Raw genomic sequence first — 21531 nt, forward strand, 5'->3', positions numbered from 1 at the left:
CACACACCAGCCATAATAACTAGGCAAGACTGCTTTCCTGGGAAGAAGGAAGGCTCCATAATATGATTAGGGTAGGGCCTAGTGTAAAAGGCCTGAGCCAGAAGAGGCAGTGAAAGTGGCCAAACCACCTCTTCAAGCCTCAATGGCAGGGAGGGAAGAGGCAGCCAAGGCCTCTGAATGTTCTCAAGGCTGCAGCCTCTTGCCAGAAAGGAAAAGGAGGCAACATTCCCAGTTTGTCCTGCTCTACCTATCTTAAGGGCCGGTCTGTGGCCAGAGGAATAGTGAAGATGGGTGGGAGGCACGAAAGCTGGGGCCCTGCCCTTGGCAGCCTATGGAGTGTGAGAAGACCTAATACAGGGCCAGGAAGAAATCACAGCTCAACCCAGAGTGGGTGTGGGGAACAGAAACAGCCAACAGCCTCCCCCACAAGAAGCCAGCTCCGGGGGGCAAGAGGAAGGTCCTGGGCCTTAGGGTGGAAGAAGCCAGTTCAGGAATGTGTGGGTGCTGGGGAACTGGGCACAGGAGTTCACACTAATCCTCAGGCTTAGCAAGACACTCGAGGATTGTCACCGGTTCAAAGTCAGTCTGGGCTACATAGTGACTTCCAGGACAACCTGAGTGCTGGCATAGAGACTTCGCGGGGCTCAGGTCATCGGGGGTAGATGAGGCTCAAGGGGGTCTTGACAGAGGTGCCCCATTAGGGAGAATCCTGGGAGAGGTGTTCCTAGAAACATTTCTGTTCTGTTTCTTCTTCATCGCAGTCATGGAGGGATCGTGCCCCACTTCACAGATGAAAAAGATAAGCCTTCAAGCTGTGAGGTCACCAATGCAAGTCCCCACTGTCTGATTACTTGGGGAACCAAACTGTGGTCTTAGGCCACCTGGCCACAAAGCTGACTGACTACTACTCTTGGATTCCACTATCCTCTCTCCTTTATCATCCGAAACCCTCTTTCCCACTCTCATTGCTGAGGAGGCCAAAAATGGACTTGGGGAGCAAGATCCTGCCATTAGCCACCTAATGCCCTGGATCTAGGTCCTGCTCTCTGGCGAGCAAAGCTTTGCGGGTGCCTGTAGAGTCCGGTGGGATGTTGAGGGTGGCCGGGTGGACCCAGCGTCAGCACCTCGGAGAGCTCGGGGGCGGGGCGGGGGCGGGGCCATGAGACCCCAGCCTGCCCGGGAGCGCGCGCGGGGCGCATTCGCGGGGGCGCGCGGTCCGGAGCCGCGCCCGCCCCAGCAGAGTCCGAGCCCCGCGGCGGCGGCGGCCTCCTCGCCGCGCCTCCTCCTCCGTCGCCGCCGCCGCCGCCGCCGCTGCCTCCCGCGCCGCGCTCCGCCCGGATGGCCAGGGCTGCGCCCGGGAATGGCGGAGCGAGAGAGCGGCCTGGGCGGAGGCGCCGCGTCCCCGCCAGCCGCCTCCCCATTCCTGGGACTGCACATCGCGTCGCCTCCCAATTTCAGGTGAGGATAGCGGCCGCGGGCGCCCCGCCCTTCGGTTTGGCCTGAAGCCTTGGAATCCCTGGGGGGGGGGGCGGGGAGACCCGAGGGCGACTTCACTTCCTGGTCGAGCCACCAACCCCTGCAACCCAGGTTGGTCCAGGTTGTGGCCACCGCGTATCTACCCTCCCCCGCATCTTCCTTCACCGTTTCATGTCCTGGGGCGGGATGCTCGGATGGATCTGGGCAGAGACCTGAGATCGCCTTTCCCCTCTACCTTGGCGCCGAGAATGGGTTTAGGGTTTGAATGGAATTCCCGGTGCAGCAACCCGCCCAGACTTTACACAAGCTTTACCCAAGGTGGGAGCAGACTAGGGGTTGGAGTCCATGGCTCCCAGTTCTTTCAAGTAACAACCTTGATGCTCTGAGGAGCGAATCGTGAGCCCCTCCCCCAGCTTGCCTGGCCAGATTGCTAGGCTGTCGTGGGCAAGGTCTTCTGAATTTGGGCAGCTCCCACCTGGTCAGTTGTATAGGCAGAAGGATCGGCCTCAACCAGTGGAACTGCTTGTGGGAGGGGAATCTGCCTGTGAATATCCAAGGATACTGTTGGGGGTCCCTCCTGTGATAGATACTGAGGACCCTGACCTGGTTCTATCCACCCTCAAATCTGGTATCAGACCAGGTAAATTTGTCAGAGACATAAGGAGTAATGTGTTGGGTCAATGATGGCTTCTCTTACACACATACACACACCCACACCCTCGCTTACACACACACACAAGCAAGCCAGAGACAGAGAAAGGAGAAAGAGAGAGGTGGGGGGGGGAGAGGGAGAGAGAGAGGGAGTGAGGAAGAAGAGTGTCATGTCACAGCTCCAGAATCTAGGAGAAAGCAGCTGAGAAATATCTCATTGTTTCCCCATGGCAGGAGCAGGCGCCTTTCTCTCTCCTGGGGCCCTTGCCCCAGCCAGGCCCCAGCTGGGCTCTGGCGCCAACTCATCAACTGCGATGGGGTCTCTGGCTCCCAGATCCTCAGGTAGGCAGAGACCCCCTGGGATCTCAAACCATGTAATCAGCCTGAGTCCTCCAAGAAGGCTCTGAGCCCAGATGAGAGAACCAGAAGGAGGGGGCTGGAGGAAGGTTCTAGACCTGAAGGAAGGCTGAAGGGCTGCAGCCTCCGGGCTAAGAATTCCATTCTCCAAAGCAGGTCAGAACTTTGCAGGGCAAGAAAAATTCACTATGAGGGACATGGGTTCAAATCCTAGCTCTGCTGTTTTCTTACTGCCTGATCCAAGCATGCTTTTGTCTTCTTTGGTCTCATCTGTTGAGTAGGCTAAATTAGTACTGAGTCCAGCCTGGGAAGGAGATGACAGATAGTACATATGAAGTCACTGTTCAACATTAGCTGTGCACACTGACAGGGGCCTGCGGAGATAGCACATATGAAGTCACTGTTCAACATTAGCTGTGCACACTGACAGGGGCCTGCACAGCTTGTTTCTGTCAAAGCGTTTCTCCACTGGGCCTTCACAACCACCCTGAGGGCGGACTTTGGTCTGCTTTTTTGTCGTGCTGAGGCATTGGAAAAAAGGACGGCAGAGGGGCTAGCATAGGGACCACAGAAAAGTGAAACTGGGTCAGGACTGGACCCTGAGACCAGGTCTGAGCCTGCTCAGTTCCCCCTCCCTACAGGCTGTACCTCTGGCTTAGGACAGGCTCACACCCCTACTCTGTAGTACACAGGCCTAACTGAGAAGCTGAGGAGAAGGAGGAGGAGGAGGAGGAGGAGGAGGAGGAGGAGGAGGAGGAGGAGGAGGAGGAGGAGGAGGAGGAGGAGGAGGAGGGGACTCTGCGACCAAATCTGGACTATGGGGAGTGAGGACAACAGTGTACCAAAAGGTGGAGGAGTGAGCTGGCCCTTCAGAACACTGGCCTGCCTGTGAGACACAGCAAGCTCGTGGGAAGAATACTGGGCAGTGCTTGGGCCCTGCATGGCCTGCTGCCTACTTCAGCAGCTCCATTGCCCTTTCTCTGGTCCCACCTAAGCAGCCAGTGGTCCAGCTCCATCCAACCCTGAGCAGTTATGCTGTCTTGTGACTCTTGGTAGGATTCTGAGTTCAACTGCTCTTTTTACCTGTGTGTGCCAAGACTGGGCCCTTAAGTCCTTTGAGTCTTTGTTCTTCCAAATGTCTTCTTTAGGTTCTGCTCAGGATGGTCCTAGAACTCGTGTGTGTGTGTGTGTGTGTGTGTGTGTGTGTGTGTGTGTGTGTGTGAGCTTCTGGAATGTGTAGGTGCCGCATGTCTACACGTGGCTGTCCTCTCTACCCTGCCCAGAGCAGGTGTGTTATTAAGGCTGGGTGTCCTGGTCATGTTGCTCCCCGAGAGCAGAGCACTGTGATACCAGCCTCGGGGAAGCAGCATGCTAAGAACTTTGTGTACAAGAGTGTCTTCCCGTAACCACGTGGACAGGCTAGTATTGCCCCTGCTTTTGGATGAGGAAACCAAGGCGTAGAGGGTAGTGGAGCTGATGTGAACCCAGAAAGTCTGATTTCAGCTCTGCCACCAAACGAGAGAGCCCTGGGATCCTGGGGAGCACCTCTGGAGGGGTAAGCGTGTGTGGACTGGAAAGAGGGAGAGCCTGTTGGAAGCTAATTTAATGAGTATGTTCTGGTGGTTTTTCTGATTATAGAAATCTTCCATCTGGTCCCTAGTGGTTTGTCTGGATCCAGGGTGGAGCGAGAACTTTTTTGTTTTTTGCTTTACCTGTTTGGGTACCATTTGGCTTCATATGTTTGGATTAGCATGTGTATAAGTTACTGAGTTACTTACAGCATAGCAAAAAGATATTTTTAACTGGTCCATGCTCTTCATAAAGGAAACTTTAGGGGAGAGAATTTGGAGCATAACACAATGGATCCATTGGGCGTGTGGAATGAAGGGGTGGAACGGAACAATCCTCCCAAGTGGAAGGACCCGCAGGACAAAGGGGCATTCATGTGGAGAAGGGGGACCTCACATATCCACTCGTCAGGGCTGGGGTATGTGCTGGAGGGGCCTCGGCTCCAACTCTGCCACTGCAGAAGGAAATGAAATGAGAAAAGAAAACCGGTCCAGGGAATCTCTTATGTAGGAATATGGGCCAGTGCCTTCCCCAAGAACACACAGCAAGTTGGTGAGACAGTTGGGATGGAGTAGAGGACCCAGAGTCCCTGTATGGTGTCTACTGACCCTCCCGCACTGCCTGGGCATGAGAAACGCCCACAGCAGCAGCACAGGGGCTCATTACCCCTGTTCAGAGCTGTATGCATGGCCTTCGTGGGTCAGGCTCACCAGGAGGGCAGCATGGGAGGTCCTGACATGGGTCTGATCCCCATGCAGGCAACAGTGTAGGGAGAGACAGACAGTGTCTTCCCAGATAGGCCAAGTGTGGTGGTCTATAGGTTCAGGTCCCACAGGAGAAGGTCAAGCAATCCTCCCAGAGGAGGAAGGTACACTGGGAAAACAGCATGCAGGGTGACACCTGTTTGGCAGCGTGGAGAGCAAAGTTGTGCAGGAAACTGGAGGCTGTGTTAGGATGCTGGACTCTTCAGCCATAAGCGGTCCCTGCTGGCCTAGGTGGATATTCTGCGCTCACTCTGGCTGCTGGACAGGGTGAACCGGTAGGCGGGAGACCAGCCATCCTGCTCTTCCTGCAGGCAGGTGAGAAGGCCTGGGGACAGGATAGAGGATGGGACACATCAGATCCTCCTACTGGAAGGGAGGAATTTAGTCGGAGGTTGGAGAAGACACAGTGCCAGGGCTGCGCGGGAGATGCGAGCTAGGCAGGCAGTGGTCCAGTCCCCTTGGCATCTTCCAGACTTCAGACTGGTGATCTCTGTGACCCAGTTTGTGGAGTCAAGAGGGTGGTTGGCTTGGGGTGTGGCGCTTAGGGGAGGACAGGTGGTACTGGGCTAGAACCATGGTCCTAGTGTTTGAGAAGATGGCCATCACCCGGAGATGGTGGAGGACAAGGTGGCCCAGCAGCCAGGCTGGGAACCACTGACCATGTATGGCGAGGGTAGGAGGCAGAATGGCAGTTGCTGCTTCTGGCCTAGCTCCTGGTGAACCTGTGGTATAGACCAGAGGAGACGGCCAGCCTCACACAGTCCACCTGTAGCCAGGGAGGGAGTTCTACTCCAGACTTCTGGCATCCGAGCCTTTGCGTCTTTGGATCCCTGGGAAATGTCAGTTTACTTCTGCCTTGGGGACTAAACACTCCTATAAATTGTGTTACCAGCCCCTGCTCAGGGGTCTTCTAGAATGTCATCTTTGTCCCCTGGCCCTGCTCACATTCATGTACAACTTTGGGAACCTCTACTGGGTGCTGGCTGTGTTCGGGCCTCCCCGACCAGGCAGCCTCCGTCATCTAAGAGTGTTCATTTAGTGTCTGCACAGCTTGCATTGGCTGGGGTGAGTTCAGGAGACTGAGGCTAGTTCCTGGCCTCACCCTCAAGAAACTGGCAGTGGAGAGACTAGGAGTCTGGGGCTAGGATGTGGGGGTAGAGCCAGAAGTTTGCCCAGCAAAGCAAAGGCAAACTCATCAGATTTCACCTACCCCACAACTCCCATCCCTGTGGGTCTTGTGTCTTCCCAGGGAAGCCATGGGTCATCCAGCCTGCCTCCCCCCTTCCAACCCCCATCTTTTTAAAAGACAGTGTCTCGTGTCACCCAGACTGGCCTGGAACCTGACTTGAATTCCTGATCCTCTTCTTGTCACCTTCCCAATGCTGGGGTTGCGGGTATGTGCTGGGGATCCAGCACAGAGCCTCATGGCACGTGAGGCAAGTGCTCTGTGGGTGGAGCTGTCTCCGGGCTCAGCCTAACCTTCTGCTTATTTTATTGGTTGTCCTTCTCCACATTCCCACACAGACTCTATAATGTTTATTTCAGAAGATGCATAAACTGGAATGCCTTGCCCTGCTCTTCCGACCCCATTCTGGGTTAGACTCTCCTCCATGGCTCTAGCAACCCAGATCTAGCTTGGTGCCTAAAGAGTTCTACAAATTGGGCCCGCAGTACCAACCCCATACAACATCATATACTTTTTGTGTGTAAGGGATTTCCACATGTGGAATTGTATGTTTGGGGGTGTTTCGTCCAAGCTGAGTCACCCCACTATTCACAGAATCCTTGCTACATATCCCTGAACACTTTGGACAAATTTAGCAGGTTAACCCTGAGTGGGGGCTGTCCCATGGAAGAACTCATTTCTTTGGTTGACATTTTGCTGCTGCTGGCGGTGGTAGTGACTCCACCATGGAAGGGAATTAATTCTAGATCAAGAAGCAGCCAGACTACTGGTCCACTGGCCGGGGGATGAGGGTATCCTGAGAACCTGGCTTACCCTGCCTTCCAGATTCAGCCAGGGCTATGTTCCCAGAGGTCCAGATGGCCTACCCTAGATGCTCTGTTGAGAACACAGGAAGTTGGATCCTAAAGGGAACTCGCCTAGACATTTGCGAGGCAAGAATGTAAAGGCTCAGGATTGCTGTAGTTTGTTCTCGCTTATTCGGAACCCTGACCTAGTGAGTGGCCTGCGTGGGTCCTAAACCCAAACGGAAAGCTTCAGTCATTCCACAACTTCCACTGGGCGGGGCTAAGAGCCACCATGAAGGCGAGTGCCCTGTGGAGGTAGGGCAGGAGGCTAGACAGTGGGGTTCCCTCAGGACCTCTTGAGACCCAGCTCTGTAAGATTTATAACGGCCAGAACAGGCTGGACCCCTGGATATCCGGTGGACTCTATCACAAGAAGCCCGCGGGGGCACCATGACTAGTCTCTTCTACGTAGGTAGGAAGCTGGAAGACCACGGCTCAAGTGTGGCTTCTGACAGCCCACACCTGGCCTTAGTCAATGAACGTTCAGTGCTGTACTTGGCTCTCCCTTCCTGGGTACAGCGCCTCAGCCTGTTCCTGGGTTGCAGAAATGAGGAAGTGAGGACCAGCCAGACCTGCAGCACAGAGGAGCACTAGGACAAGAGAACCAAGGTGGCAGGGCAGCGTGAAGCCACATGAGAATCCCGAGCAGGACTGCAGAACTCAGCCTAGTCCAGGACAGCGTGGGGAGTGTGGGGTGTGGTCATGGCCAGAACCTGTACAAGGTGTTGCTGGGAGCCACCTCGCAAGAGGGTCTGAACTGCAGGAAGACAGATGCCAAGGTCAGTGCAGCATCCAGTGACCAAACTCGGACGTAGGACCACCAAACGTGGCTGTGCTGTGTGTCTAAGAAGCTGAGAACCCCTCAGGGCTGCGTGATTGTTATACTCCTGTGCCACTGCCCAGGCCAGGGCTCAGATTCCCAAGAAAATGCCTTAGGCACGGTCAGGAGGAACCTCCTGCCTTCCAGCCCTCTCTGCCTCACTGTTGGTGCCCCTGAACATAGAGCTGCCAGGCCCCTTCTGTTCTGTGTCTCCTGGCTCTGCCTGGGAGACTGAGACCATTGGTGCCAACAGAGGGCAGCCCTTGGCCAGCCCTGCCTCTCCTCCTTTGGCAGTGGCCTCCTCCCCGCACTCTGTAACTCAGGCACTCCCTCTCATCCTGAGGTGGCAGGCAGAAAGGAAACCGAAGCTTACACATGTGCCTTAGGGGGCCTTCTCTGTGAGATGGTCCAGAACCCTATCCCAAGGTGGTAAAGACATGTAGCAGGGTTGGTGGCCCCATTGGTGGCATCTTGGAAGACGAGGGGGGATTTGCTCTCAATACCAGGCCTGACATAGGGTCATTCTGCCATCCCACCATGCTTAGAAGAATCACCCCAAAGGAAGACAAGGGTAATGATAGCAAAGTTTTTAAATGGATGAAACACGCCATGCCCTAGGACTTCTTATCTGTGTGAATTCAGGAGAGAGAAAAGGCAACCCCACTCCCACCCTCAAGGCAACTAAGGATTAATGGAAGACTCCTGACCCTAGCCCAGGCTCTTCTTATCTTTGTCCAGTTAACTCAGTGCCCTCGCCTGGCCTGGCCCCACTCAGACCTGTTGTTCAGGGAAATGACTCTTCAGCCATGATGAGGGGCCATGGATACACAGAGACACATCTCTGGCCATATAGAATCCTGCAGCTGCACTCCAAACCCTTCAGCTTGAGGACAGAGACGGAGGCTGTCCTGTGGCCGACACCTGGCATGTATAGTGTGTACATGACACCCCCGCCAGCTCTGCTCTCCAGGAGCACCCAGTCCAGATGGGGGCCAAGGGAGGTGCGCTCCATCCACCTCTCTAGGATGGGTAGGGCGTCTCTGTTGCATCCACGCAGAGTTTATTTTTTTATTTTATTTTATTTTGGTTTTTCGAGACAGGGTTTCTCTGTGGAGCCTGTCCTGGAACTAGCTCTGTAGACCAGGCTGGTCTGGAACTCACAGAGATCAGCCTGCCTCTGCCTCCAAGTGCTGGGATTAAAGGCGTGTGCCACCATCGCCCGGCTCCAAGCAGAGTTTAACACCTGCCCTGTGAGAGAGCTAGGAAAACTTCCTAGAGGGCGGTTTTCCTGAGCATTCCTGTGGCATGCCCAGTTTGAGGGCCTGTCACTTGTACCATGCAAGTCCAAGGTTGGGCACTGTTGGGGCCTAGTACCCATACTTGAGGAGCAAGGCTCAGGAAATAGGTAATTACTCACAGTCTCCCCTTGCAGAGAGCTTGAGAGGGAAGGGATGGTGGTGTCCCTTGAGATTTTGCCTCATGGACACAAGAAGGGCAATACAGGTGTAGCGAGTCTGAGGCCAGCAGGCAAGGGCACCTCTTTGCCTGGTGGATGCAGGAACTGGACCAGGGCTTGGTAGCAGGGAGACAGGTGTGTGCTGAGGACACAGCAGAGCTGGGGCATCAGAGGACACTTTCAGAGAAGATGCCCAGTGGGACCCAAGAACGGCCATGCTGCCTGAGTCCCACACCTCACTGGCAGGCTGCACCTAAGGTTAGCCACAGACTGAGGAGGAAGCTCTGGGCTTGCACCAGTCGTACCCCCCCCCCCCCCCCCCCACACTACTTCCATACCAGCTGGCGACCACACCCCCATGCTTGGAAACCTGTTACCCTTTGGGTCAGAATCTTCCAGGGCAGTTCCTACTAGGGACCTCCAAAGGGGTCATCACTGTCTCCCCCCTGCGCCCGTCCCTCGACCCTGGCCCTGGGCGGGCTTGCAGAAGCCTCGCAGACACTGTGTGGAGGCGGAGCCTGTGACTGTGGAGATTCGGGTGTCCATTCTTGGGGCACTCTGGAAGCCCCTCCATCTTCCCATTTGGCAGCCTGAGTGTGGCGCTGGCCCTTTAAAGCCGATCAGTGTCTGGCTTTGAGGGGGAAAAAAAACAGATTTCTGCCGTCTGCTTACAAGCCTGGCCTTGGGAGGAGGGTCACTCCAGCCTCCGACAGGGGCATTGGAAGGGCAGGTGGAGCCAGTAGCATTGATTGCAGTAACCCGATCCCGCGGGGGAGGCGGCGACATCGCAGCGTGTCGGGCCGCCTAGGGAGAAAGCTGCCCGCATCTGAGGGTTGGGCCAGGAAGAGTTGGGGCTGGGGCCCGGGTCGGCAGCTGCGGCCTCCTCTCCGGCCCATCTATTTTTAATGAGCTCCCCAGGCTTCTGCAGCGGGCCGGATGCAGAAAGGCAGGCCCAGTTGGTGGAGGCCAGGAGCCCCAGCCCTGCCTTGAGCTCTGACCCCCCCATCCTTCTGGGCATGAGAGGGCAGTCCTGGAGCCCCGCAGCCCCCTGGCCGGGCAGGGCTCTCCATGCAGCTGGTGCTGAAGATGGATTCAAGCCCAGACAATGACAGCTGGTTGGAGGATCAGTGGGAGCGCTGGTAGGGTCCTGGGGGCTGACCTCAGGGTGGGGGAGGGGTGAGTCAGTCCGGAGGTGCTCCATTGAGCTCAGGGCCCCTGTTCAGACTGAGTGAGGTAGATGGCAAAGGTGTGAGTCTTCTAGGTTTCTAGGAGCTGCTCCCGCCCTTCCTCTCCTGGGTGACCTTGGCTGAGCTGTGTACCCCTGCTCTGTGCCTAACCTCCTGGTCTCTGGGAAAAGGCCCAGACATTTTCTCCAACTCCCCAATGTCCCACTTACACTAAGCCAGACAGAGTGCCAGGGTTACAGTGAGCGGGTTACAGGGGGCAGGCAGTCCCCACGGTGGGCACACAGACTGGCTGGGCTGCCGGAAGCCTGCGAGTGTGCTGGTGCCCGTGTCCTGGTATCACTCTTTGTGGGCTGTCACAAGCCCAGGCCCAGGCCTCCCCTGACCCCACTTAGTCAGGACCCTTGCACTAGATGAGATTGTATGGTTAAAAACCAAGCTTCAGTTTTTCTTAGGACAGGCCGATCCCAGGGTCCCCTCACTATTACCCTGGCTCAAGGGTGTGTATTTTTATGGGTGAGAGAAAGGGGTACCGGTTGTGCCTTCTGATTGCCCTTTGGTTCTTGTTACTGTAGAGTGCAAAGGTTTCTCTGCTCTGGGTACTTCTTGGGGTTGAACTAGCCTTGGCACTTGCTTCGGCCATGGAGACATTTCTCCAACAGAGCCCCAGCTCTGGACAATTGGGTCTTCTAGGACTGCCTTCTGGTTGGCAGCCGGATGGAGAACTCCCATCCGGTGATGCTGGAGGAACCTAGAGCTGCCTCCTCCGCCACCTTAGGTGGAATGCCTTTTGGCTCCCGCCACCTTAGGTGGAATGCCTTTTGGCTCCAACCCAGATCCTTCCTCTGCAACTGCTGTAGACAGACAATCCTCCATCTGGAAGCTGTCACCTGCCTTCCAGAGGCTTCCCCTGGGAAGAGGAAGATAGCAGCAGGCTTAGCTGAGGCTTAGACCCCCTGGGTTGTAACTTTGGCTTCTGTCCCCACCAGGCTCACCCACGACATCAGTCTGGAGGAGTTTGAGGATGAAGACCTTTCAGAGATCACTGATGAGTGTGGGATCAGCCTGCAGTGCAAAGACACACTGTCCCTCAGGGTAAGGCTAGGTCTGGAGAGTCTGAGTGGACTGGGGACTGGGGACAAAAGTACACCCAGAGTTACAAAGGAGCTTCCGAGTATGTGTGGCTAAAAGAGAATGAACAACGCCGGAAGCATCTAGTGTAATGTTTGGTACATCTTGGGTGCTCACTCCAAAATCCTAGTGTTTCGTATCTCAGTGCTGTAGCAGGGAGCTGCTCCCTCATTTGTTGAGAGAGAGAGAGAGAGAGAGAGAGAGAGAGAGAGAGAGAGAGAGAGAGAGCGCACAGGAGGGCTTGAGATGCAGGACAGAGGCAGTGAGGGCCAGAGTGAAGGGAGGGGCCTTTCAGGAGCTTCTTGGCAGAGGCCTGCAGCAGTACAGGGTGGAGTCTGGTAGAAATCTGCAGTTCTTTGGGGCAGGGAAGGGAGCCAGGGTGCTGCTGGATTAGCCCCTGAGGCCATGGCCGCCACTGCACCACCCTGGCCACACTACCAACATTTTGGGCTTTCAGTGGCGTTTGCCAAGGGCTTGTTCCAGTATTGGTATTGCTCTGCGTATCTTGCCTTTACCATAGTGATAGGCTTCCTCCTGTCCTTCTGAGTGCCAGGGTACCCAGGATAGATGGGAATCCCCATTCCTTTGTCAGAACACAAACCAAGGGCTTGCTTGCAGGATATGGAAGGCAGCTGCACTGGGTCAGGTGTCAGAGCCCATCACTTGATCTAACCAGGTAGTTAGTAGCCAGAGGTACCATTTAGATAGCCGTGGTGTGGCTAGGGAAGGGCATCTGTCTTAGTGTTGACCTCCTGCTGCCCTAGCACTTTTAGAAACTTCCAGGCAAAGCCGGACAGCAGTGACGCACACCTTTAATCCCAGAACTCAGGAGGCAGAGGCAGGCTGATCTCAGTGAGTTCGAGGTCAGCCTGGTCTACAAAGTAAGTTCCAGGACAGCCAAGAATGTTACACAGAGAAACCCTGTCTCAACAAACAAACAAAAAACCTTCAAGGCAAAGGAAAGCAAGCCATTTCCGTCCCCATACCCAATCCTGTACCTTCCGGCTAGGCCAGAAAGGATGAAGGCAGAAGCCATTTTTTTCTGGGCTTGGGGAGTGGTCCCAGAGCGGGTCACAACTTCTCTAAGGCCCCATACCTGTTCTGGAGTTTGAAACTGTCCGCCTCAGCGACCTCCCCCTCCCCCCCTCCCCCCCCCCACTTTACAGTGTCTTCTCTGGTAACCTGGAGCATCGGCCCAGCCAGCTCCTGAGGTACAAAGTCAGGGGATCTGTCCAAGGTGCCAGGAGTTAGTGACAACAATGAAAGTAGCAAATAGTTTGGGGCTCTAAAGGCACGGTTGGATGAGGAAGTGTGCAGGTTTGACCTGACTGGGAAAGCTCCCCCTCCCTCAGAGTCCATCTTCGGGTCCAGTCAGGACCTCCAGTCCCCACTGCAATCTTCCTCACCTGGCTAACGAGCACTTTTCCCAGTTTGGTTCAACGGCCCCTTCAAGCGCCAGTTATCTCACCCATCCCTACTGGGACCGGAATTCCTGGGCGACCCCTAGGTCTCCATGGCAACAGTGGTGATTTCACTCTGGGCTCGGCTTACCACCCGGGTGAGGTCACTGGCCGTTGCCAAGGAAACGGGAGGGTGCAAGGAGTCGGGAGGGGGGGACCGTGGGAGCGGAGAGGCGTGGGCGAACTTCTGGCCTGGGAATGCGGCCTCGCTGAGGGGCGAGGGGGAGCGGTCCAGTGTTCGGGTTTCTGCTAGGCTCCCTGTCTTCCTCTTCTCGCGGCCGCGAAATGGACTCGTCCGGTGGGGAGGCGGGGCACAGCGGCATCAGACCCGCCCTTCCCGAGAGACCCCTCCCCCGCTCCTAAGGCCCCGCCCCTGACTCCCCTCCGTCCCCGCCGCGCAGCCCCCGCGCGCCGGGCTGCTGTCTGCGGGTGGCAGCGGCAACGCGGGGAGCCGGCTGCAGGCGGAGATGCTGCAGATGGACCTGATCGACGCAGCAGGCGACACTCCCGGAGCCGAGGACGACGAGGAGGACGACGACGAGCTCGCCGCCCAACGGCCTGGAGTGGGGCCGCCCAAAGCCGAGTCCGGCCAGGAGCCGGCGCCTCGCAGCCACGGCCAGGGCCCGGGCACCGGCAGCGGGGACACCTACCGGCCCAAGCGGCCCACCACCCTCAACCTCTTCCCGCAGGTGCCGCGGTCTCAGGTGAGGCACATCTCGGCGGGGCAGAGCTGAGGGGGCGGCGCCCGGGGTGGACAGGGAAGATGGAGGGGCGTGGGTGGGCTCTGCTGGTGGTGGGGTCGAGGACCCTGTCACGGTGCCTGGGGAAGGATAGGTTTTCTGCAGGAGGGCCAGAGGAAGGACTTGACGAGGGGCAGGAAAGTCCTGAGAAGTCTGTCCGGTTGGCTGGGTGTGGAGCCTGGAAAGGGTTGAAGGTGTTGCCAGGGGTTCCAGTGGGGAGATTTACAGGGACCTAACAAAGGAGCTGGGTTCCCCCGGCTGTGACAAGGTCATCTTTGGGTTGGGGGCTTCTGTGAAGGTTGAGGCAGCAACAGCGCCTGGAGAAAAGAGCATCTGAAATGGGATTAAGCCGGAGTGGGAATTCAGGGTCTGCAGCCAGTTGGACATCTCAGCAGCTGGGCATTCCAGAAAGCAACACTAGAGATGGGGGATGGAGTTGTTTGACTGAGTTGGGGGCCTAGGGCCCCTGGCAGGTGGCTGGATGCCAAGAGGGCTGCCTTGACCCATTGTCTTGTTTGCCTAGGCAGGAGAGGTACTGGGAGGGAAGGAGCTGGGGAGGTGGATAGTTCAGGGGCTTCAGGGAAGAGCTTGCTCCCTTTCCCAGAATCCTCTGGCATGGACTCTGGCAGCTCAACTCATGAATGTGTGTGTTGCTTATGGTGTTCCCTGGAGAGGGAGCCCAAGTTGTGTGTGGAGAGCCCTGCTCAGGGGTCCCAGGAGGCTAAGGATGTGGGATGTGTGAGCATTCTGGGAGATCCAGGAAGTAGGACTGCCATTCCTTAGTCACGTGGGGTGAAGTGGGGGTGAGTGCTATGGAGTCATGGTTCGAGTGATTCATCCAGGCCCACAGGCCAGCTTCTGGGGAGACCCTTCTTTGTGCCAGACTGCACCCACCACTTTGCTGGACCCCAGGTTTCTGAGTCCGTCACCCTGTCCTTCACCAGGCTGGGTTTGAGCATCAGAACATGGCTTCCCTCAGTGTCTGGGGCTGCTGTCTGACTCTCCCCCACAACACCGCATCCTCTCCTCAGCACCCACACTGGCCAGCACCACTACTGCATCTCTTGAGGGTTGTCTCCAAGCCAGCAGGCCTGGGGGAGGGCGGTAATTTCCCATCCTGCCTGCTACAGGGGGAGATTGGCAGAGAGGCCTTGGGCAAGGCCAGATGGGGTGGCCTGATGGGGGCAGGCCCAGGACCTCCCAGTGCCGGGCACTGCTGGCTGCCTCTTCATAAGAGCCCTTTGTCCTCTGCACAGGACACGCTGAACAATAATTCTTTAGGCAAAAAGCACAGTTGGCAGGACCGTGTGTCTCGATCATCCTCCCCTCTCAAGACAGGTAAGTGAGGCTTCTGCCTGAGCTAGAGACCCAGCGGTCCTCACCTGGCCCACCTGGGCTGAGTGAGGTCACCCGGGAGCCAGAGACTGGCTGCAGAGGGAAGAGGAGGGACAGGTGTCTGGAGTGGGTCCGGCTCTCAGTACCAACTTGTCTGTCCTGTAGGGGAGCAGACACCGCCACATGAACACATCTGCCTGAGTGATGAACTGCCACCCCAGAGCAGTCCTCTTCCCACCAAGGATCGAGGCACCTCCACCGACAGCCCTTGCCGCCGCAGCGCCGCCACTCAGATGGCACCTCCGAATGGTCCTCCTGCCACTGCACCCAGTGGCCGGGGCCACTCCCATCGAGACCGAATCCACTATCAGGCAGACGTGCGGCTAGAGGCAACTGAGGAGATCTACCTGACCCCAGTGCAGAGGCCCCCAGACCCTGCAGAGCCCACCTCCTCCTTCCTGCCACCCACGGAGAGCCGGATGTCTGTCAGCTCGGATCCAGACCCAGCAGTTTACTCGGCAACTGCAGGACGGCCACACCCCTCCATCAGTGAAGAGGATGAGGGCTTCGACTGCCTGTCGTCCCCAGAGCGAGCAGAGCCACAAGGAGGGTGGCGGGAAAGCCTTCGGGAGCCACCCCCGCCTCCACGGGCCTCACTGAGCTCGGACACCAGCGCCCTGTCCTACGACTCGGTCAAGTACACGCTGGTGGTGGATGAGCATGCGCAGCTTGAGCTGGTAAGCCTGCGGCCATGCTTCGGAGACTACAGCGACGAGAGCGACTCCGCCACCGTGTATGACAACTGTGCCTCTGCGTCCTCGCCCTACGAATCAGCCATTGGGGAGGAGTATGAGGAGGCTCCTCAGCCCCGGCCGCCCGCCTGCCTCTCAGAGGACTCCACGCCAGATGAGCCTGATGTCCACTTCTCGAAGAAGTTTCTGAACGTCTTCATGAGCGGCCGCTCTCGCTCCTCCAGTGAGTCAGTGAGCAGGGGATGGTGGGGGCTCTGGCCAGGGAAAGTTGAGATGGCACACAGTCTGTCTGAGAGCAGGCCAGAGCTTTCTACTTGCCCTAAGCCGAGGCCATCTCCTCCAGCCTATGACTTCCTACAGGTGCCGAGTCCTTTGGGCTGTTCTCCTGTGTCATCAACGGGGAGGAGCATGAGCAATCCCATCGGGCCATATTCAGGTGAGGGCTGCCCCTTCCATGCCTTTGCCAGCCCATCATTGGCATCCCCTCAGCTGCTGGGGGACAGTATGCCCTTGTAGGAACTCAGCTTAGAGACAAAATGATGAGGTGTTATGAGGAATCTGGATCTGTGCGCTGAACCTGGTTAGGGGCCAGAGCTGCCTGCCCTGCATAGAACCTGTGCCCCATCTTCCCTTCCTCCCTGGCCTCTGAAGTCCTGGGTAGCAGATGCCTATCTGAGTGCCATGTGTCCCTGGGGGGCCGCATTGTGTCAGGCACATGGGCATTTTGCAAATGTCAACGGCTCAGGGTCCCAGGCTGGGTCTGGCTAAAGAACCCCGATGATCAGTACCACATGCCCTTGGGGACAGGTTTGTTCCTCGACATGAAGACGAACTTGAGCTAGAAGTGGATGACCCTCTGCTGGTGGAGCTGCAGGCAGAAGACTATTGGTATGAGGCCTATAACATGCGCACAGGAGCCCGAGGTGTGTTTCCTGCCTACTATGCCATTGAGGTCACCAAGGAGCCCGAGCACATGGCAGGTAGTACTTCCCTCCAGTTTGGTCCCACCCACCCCTGCATCTCTCCACCAAACTTGGCTGCTAGTGAACACGCACCCCAGGTCTTAGCTAACCAGGGAGGCGGGCAGAGGTCATTTCAGTTCTGCCAAGTAGCACCCCCGCTGCCCCACAGGCTGCACTCTCCCATCTTGGCTTGGCTCTGAGCCCCATGCTGAGGTTCTCTTATTGTATGGTTGCTTTCCAGCCCTTGCCAAAAACAGCGACTGGACTGACCAATTCCGGGTGAAGTTCCTGGGCTCCGTCCAGGTTCCTTATCACAAGGGCAATGATGTCCTCTGTGCTGCTATGCAAAAGGTACCCAAATCTGACTCCTTGCTTTTTCCTGGGGATGCTGATCCTCAGCCAGTCCCCTCTGCTGGGGAAAAGGACAGGGGTCTGGAGGCGGTGCTGTGATGTGAGGGATCCAGAGAGAAACACAGAGCTTCCCTGTGTTTCTGTCCCTCGTGCAGATTGCCACCACCCGCCGGCTCACCGTGCACTTTAACCCACCCTCCAGCTGTGTCCTTGAGATCAGTGTCAGGGGTGTCAAGATAGGTGTCAAAGCCGATGATGCTCAGGAGGCCAAGGTGACTTCCTTCAAGCCCCAGCCAGCCCTTTGCCCCACATGCTTCTCCCCTCCCCGTGTGCCCACCTTTTCCTTATTTGCCCCTCCTGCCTGCTTCCCCTGCAAGCTGACTGTCTTGTTTCTCTTGTCCCTCCTGTAGGGAAATAAATGTAGCCACTTTTTCCAGCTAAAAAACATCTCTTTCTGTGGATACCATCCAAAGAACAACAAGTAAGTGGGAGAGGCAGACAGAAGAGCCCCACTGCTAGGCTTGGGCCCTTGGGGGTAAGGGTAAGAATTCTGTCTCACACATGCCTACCTTCCCACAGGTACTTTGGGTTCATCACCAAGCACCCTGCTGATCACCGGTTTGCCTGCCATGTCTTTGTGTCCGAAGATTCCACCAAAGCCCTGGCAGAGTCTGTGGGGTAAGTGTGTGTGTTGGTAAGGGTCTGCCCAGGTAATGTGCCCTGTCACAGCCCTGGCAGAGTCTGTGGGGTAAGTGTGTGTGTGTTGGTAAGGGTCTGCCCAGGTAATGTGCCCTGTCACAGCCCTGGCAGAGTCTGTGGGGTAAGTGTGTGTGTGTTGGTAAGGGTCTGCCCAGGTAATGTGCCCTGTCACAGCCCTGGCAGAGTCTGTGGGGTAAGTGTGTGTGTGTTGGTAAGGATCTGCCCAGGTAATGTGCCCTGTCACAGCCCTGGCAGAGTCTGTGGGGTAAGTGTGTGTGTGTTGGTAAGGGTCTGCCCAGGTAATGTGTCCTGTCACAGCCCTGGTATTTTCTCCTGTGCAGTGCCATTGTCACCCTGTCCTGGAAGAGGCTGGGAGGTCCTGAGAAGCCCAGGGTCTGGGGCACTTCCTTGTTAGTTAGCTGCCTGTTCCTCTCTGGGAGATGACTGCCCAGAGCACAGAGCTACACTGCCCTGGAATTCTAAAGTGCCTTTGGGAGAACCTGGGTTGAGGCCCTGGTCACCCCAGCTGTCCCCCATTTTCCAGGCGTGCATTTCACCAGTTCTACAAGCAGTTTGTGGAGTACACCTGTCCTACAGAAGACATCTACCTGGAGTAGCGGCGCCCCCACCCTCTGCAGCCCCCAGCCCCAGGCCAGTACTAGGACAGCTGGCTACGGACAAGACGTGGCACTTCCACAAGAGAATGGGGAAATGAGGGCTGTTTGGGGGTGGGACGGGGGTGGGGAGAGGCAGATGCAGTTTATTGTAATATATGGGGTTAGATTCATCTATGGAGGACAGTACAGGCTCTCTGGGGGCTGGGAAAGGATGGGGCTGGGAGGTCAGGCCTCTGACCACAAAGGAATCCCCTAGAAACAGAGGTACTGCCCTGCCCTGGGCCTTGTTTCATGCCAGGGACTGTGGCTTCTTTGGCACTTGGCTCCTGCCTTGACAAGGCCCGTTCCACCTGGAAGTGCCCATCTTCCTGTTCCCACCTCACCTAGAGCCCTGAACTCAGGCTGAGCCCAGCCGCCTCCCAAGGACTTTCCAGTAAGGAAATGACATACAGGACAGCAAAGACCCTGTTCTCAGCTGGCATCGTGGGGCCTCCAGGCAGCTCTGACCTCCAGCCTGGCCAGCTTGCTGGTCTTGGCCTGCTTCTGTGCGCTAGGAAGGAGAGGTTACAGCAAGCCCTGCCTGGCAGAGAAAGGCAGTCTCTCAGCTGGCCCCAGCCAATCCCATGCTGTCTTGTCACCTGGAGACCACCATTAAAGTGCCATTTCCTGTCTGGATCACAGTGGGTGTATTTACTTGGACCCCTGCTGGGCCTTCTCGTCACACACAGGCTAGCAAGCCAAGCATTTGCTGCCCAGAATAGCTTTATGCGGGTTCCTATCACAGGTTCACGTCATAGTAATAGTCAGCCATGTTGGGCCCGTCCCGCTTGCGCTGCTGGGCCTGTGAGAGAAGGGGTCGGGGCCCTCGTGGCCAAGGGTGCTTGGGTCTGATCCCATAGTCTACAGAGAGAAGAGGATAATGGTGGAGGGAGGAGCTCCTGACTTGGAATGGGGTTGTCATGAGCTCCGAGGTCGCAGTCTGGGAGTAGGAGACACAGGGCTTGACCCTAGGGGCGTTCTAGGGGCATCAGCTGTGGAGGGTGGGAGAGGAGAGAGAAATACTACCATCCACTAGGTCTGAGAGCGGCTGCAGGAGTTCCAGCGGGGCTGAAAATTCCTCAGGGACAGATCGCTGAGACCTACAGGAAACGTCGCTGTGCTGAGCCGAGCCCTGGCACCAAAGGCCATTGCCACTTTGGTTTGTGCTATAGCCCAGTGTGAAAACTTGATAAACTAACCCTTCCCAGGAAGACGGTCAGCCTCACCCAGAGTCTTCTAGGCCCTGAGGTTCTGGCCTTACCTCTGGGGCTGAGGTCGAAGGAGTGCGCCTGCCAGGATGAGGTAAAAAAGGAAGAGACTGAGCCCAGCCCTGGGGTACAGAGCCCCCAGCATGGCGAGAACCATCTCCTGTATACAGTCCCTACTGTGGCTTCTGCCTGCCCCTCCCCCAGCAGGACGGAACTTGGTGCCAATTCTCAGGGCCACCTCACAAAGGACATTAGTTCCAGGGCTCAGCGCCAGTACTACCTCTCTTCCTGGAGAAGACTGTTTCTCAAGACAGGGTTTCTCTGTGTCAACAGTCCTAGCTGTCCTGGGACTTGCTCTGTAGACCAGGATGGCCTTGAACTCACTGGGGTCTGTCTACCTCTGCCTCCCAGAGTGCTAGGATTGGAGACAGGGTTTCTCAGCCTTGGCCATCCTGGAACCCACTTTGTAGACCAGGCTGGCTGTGAACTCAGAGATCTGTCTGCCTCCACCTCTGCCTCTCAAGTGCTGGGATCAAAGATGTGTCTACCACCGCCAGGCCAGACTCTTGTCCCATACAACTGCTTCAGTATTGCAGCCCTGCCAGGATACCTCCCGTCCTCAGTTCTAGGGACCTGGAATCCCATATGCTCACTCTTGACTCCTGGACGCCACCATATTCCTCCCTACCCACAGTCCCCATGGTCTGCTGCGTCATTCATCCCCTGCCCCACTACCTTGATTGAGCCTCTCCCACATCCCCGCAGACGTTCCCCACCCTTTCATCTCTGCCCACCAGACTGTTCCCTGGGCCTCATACCATCCATTCCTCATGTCCCTGCTGCATGGCACTTGAGGGTTGTGCTCCAAGACCCTGCCCCAGCTGCAGGCAGGAAACTGAAGTTCTGGGTGAGGGGTGTGGCCTGGTGGGTAGTCTCTATCCAGCTCCAACCTGACAAAACCGCTACTGGATTTGCGTTTCACAAGCTGCTGGAAGGTTTCCTTCTTTGCCATCACTGCCAGAGGCAACACCACCTCCATCTTCACGATCTCAGTGTAGTGTGTACAGGGATGTACCTGGTAGTTAGGGCCTGCAAGGCAGGGACCATGTGCTGTATGGCGCCAGAGTCTGCTAGTGTAGGTACTCAGGATGCTTGTGAGGCTGTGCAGAGGGTTAGTTTTGGAGTCCACAAGTTGATGGGCTGCCCTTTCTACTGCTCCCGCACAGAGCCCAGGGCTGTGTTTCTCAGCATCACACGGCAAGCATGTCCACTTGAGCTGGGCTATGAGAGCACAGTGGAGGAGGAGCCTGAAGGAGAGGTGCAGTGTTCTCCAAAGTCAAGAGACCTGCTAGGAAGGACAGGAACAAGGTAGGTGTGACAGCTTACTCTCTAGTCGCACACTGAGACGGCTATGAGTTTGAGGCCAGTGAGACTTTTGTCTAAGAGACAGAAAGGGACAAAGGAAGAGGGGGAGGACAAACACTGAGGACAGTAAAGTTCAGGCCCCCTTTTCTCCACCACAGCCTGCCTAGCTCCAGAGCCAGCCTGCTGGGAGAGGCAGCCAGGGAACTCCAGCACACACAGCAACTGCTCATTTTCCTACAAACTCAGTTTGCACTCTGTCCATCCCAGTCCCGGCAGAGCTGACTTCTGCCACGGAGAAGAGCTTCTCCTGGGGAGCATGGCTGGGCTTGTTTAGCCCTGTAGTGAAAGGGGAAACAGGTCCTGCCTAGAAAGCTTATTAGACCGTGGTCATCCGTGGCCTAGCTTCCTTCACTTGTCTTCACCAGGGGCCAGTGAGAAAGAAGCATCTAGTCACGCAGTTGAGGCAAATCATGACCCATGCCGGAGGAGGCTAAGTCAGTCTGCTATGCCAAGATGAAGCTGCCCCGGACCTGAAGGAGGCTCCCTGCCCACTGATAAGGAGCC

The 21531-nt window shown here is 56.6% G+C and overlaps 3 protein-coding genes across 4 annotated transcripts; 2 read left to right on the forward strand and 1 right to left on the reverse strand.

Moving 5' to 3' along the window:
* The first annotated feature begins 1209 nt into the window (after nt 1-1209).
* On the forward strand, nt 1210-19030 carry Mapk8ip1 (mitogen-activated protein kinase 8 interacting protein 1). 2 transcript variants are annotated; one of them, XM_050124287.1, is made up of 12 exons: nt 1210-1458; nt 11298-11403; nt 13301-13603; nt 14896-14977; nt 15140-15949; nt 16087-16162; nt 16534-16706; nt 16930-17039; nt 17195-17311; nt 17450-17520; nt 17619-17717; nt 18283-19030. In XM_050124287.1, the coding sequence occupies exons 1-12, from the start codon at nt 1361-1363 to the stop codon at nt 18353-18355; spliced, it is 2118 nt and encodes a 705-aa protein (XP_049980244.1). In that variant the 5' UTR covers nt 1210-1360; the 3' UTR covers nt 18356-19030. The 2 variants fall into 2 exon arrangements, with proteins under 2 accessions (XP_049980244.1, XP_049980243.1); XM_050124286.1 differs by lacking the exon at nt 1210-1458 and adding an exon at nt 9903-10263.
* A 103-nt stretch (nt 19031-19133) lies between these two features.
* On the reverse strand, nt 19134-19759 carry Frey1 (Frey regulator of sperm-oocyte fusion 1). Its single transcript, XM_050124290.1, has 3 exons — nt 19656-19759; nt 19421-19494; nt 19134-19255 (listed from the first exon to the last, which is right to left on the reverse strand). The coding sequence occupies exons 1-3, from the start codon at nt 19757-19759 to the stop codon at nt 19134-19136; spliced, it is 300 nt and encodes a 99-aa protein (XP_049980247.1).
* On the forward strand, nt 19601-21519 carry LOC126489778 (uncharacterized). Its single transcript, XM_050124289.1, has 2 exons — nt 19601-20970; nt 21393-21519. The coding sequence occupies exons 1-2, from the start codon at nt 20141-20143 to the stop codon at nt 21400-21402; spliced, it is 840 nt and encodes a 279-aa protein (XP_049980246.1). The 5' UTR covers nt 19601-20140; the 3' UTR covers nt 21403-21519.
* The last annotated feature ends 12 nt before the right edge of the window (nt 21520-21531 follow it).

Source organism: Alexandromys fortis, unplaced genomic scaffold (genome assembly GCF_014885135.2).
Source record: "Alexandromys fortis isolate MF-2015 unplaced genomic scaffold, M_Fortis_MF-2015_v1.1 scaffold_222, whole genome shotgun sequence".
Lineage (NCBI taxonomy): Eukaryota > Metazoa > Chordata > Mammalia > Rodentia > Cricetidae > Alexandromys > Alexandromys fortis.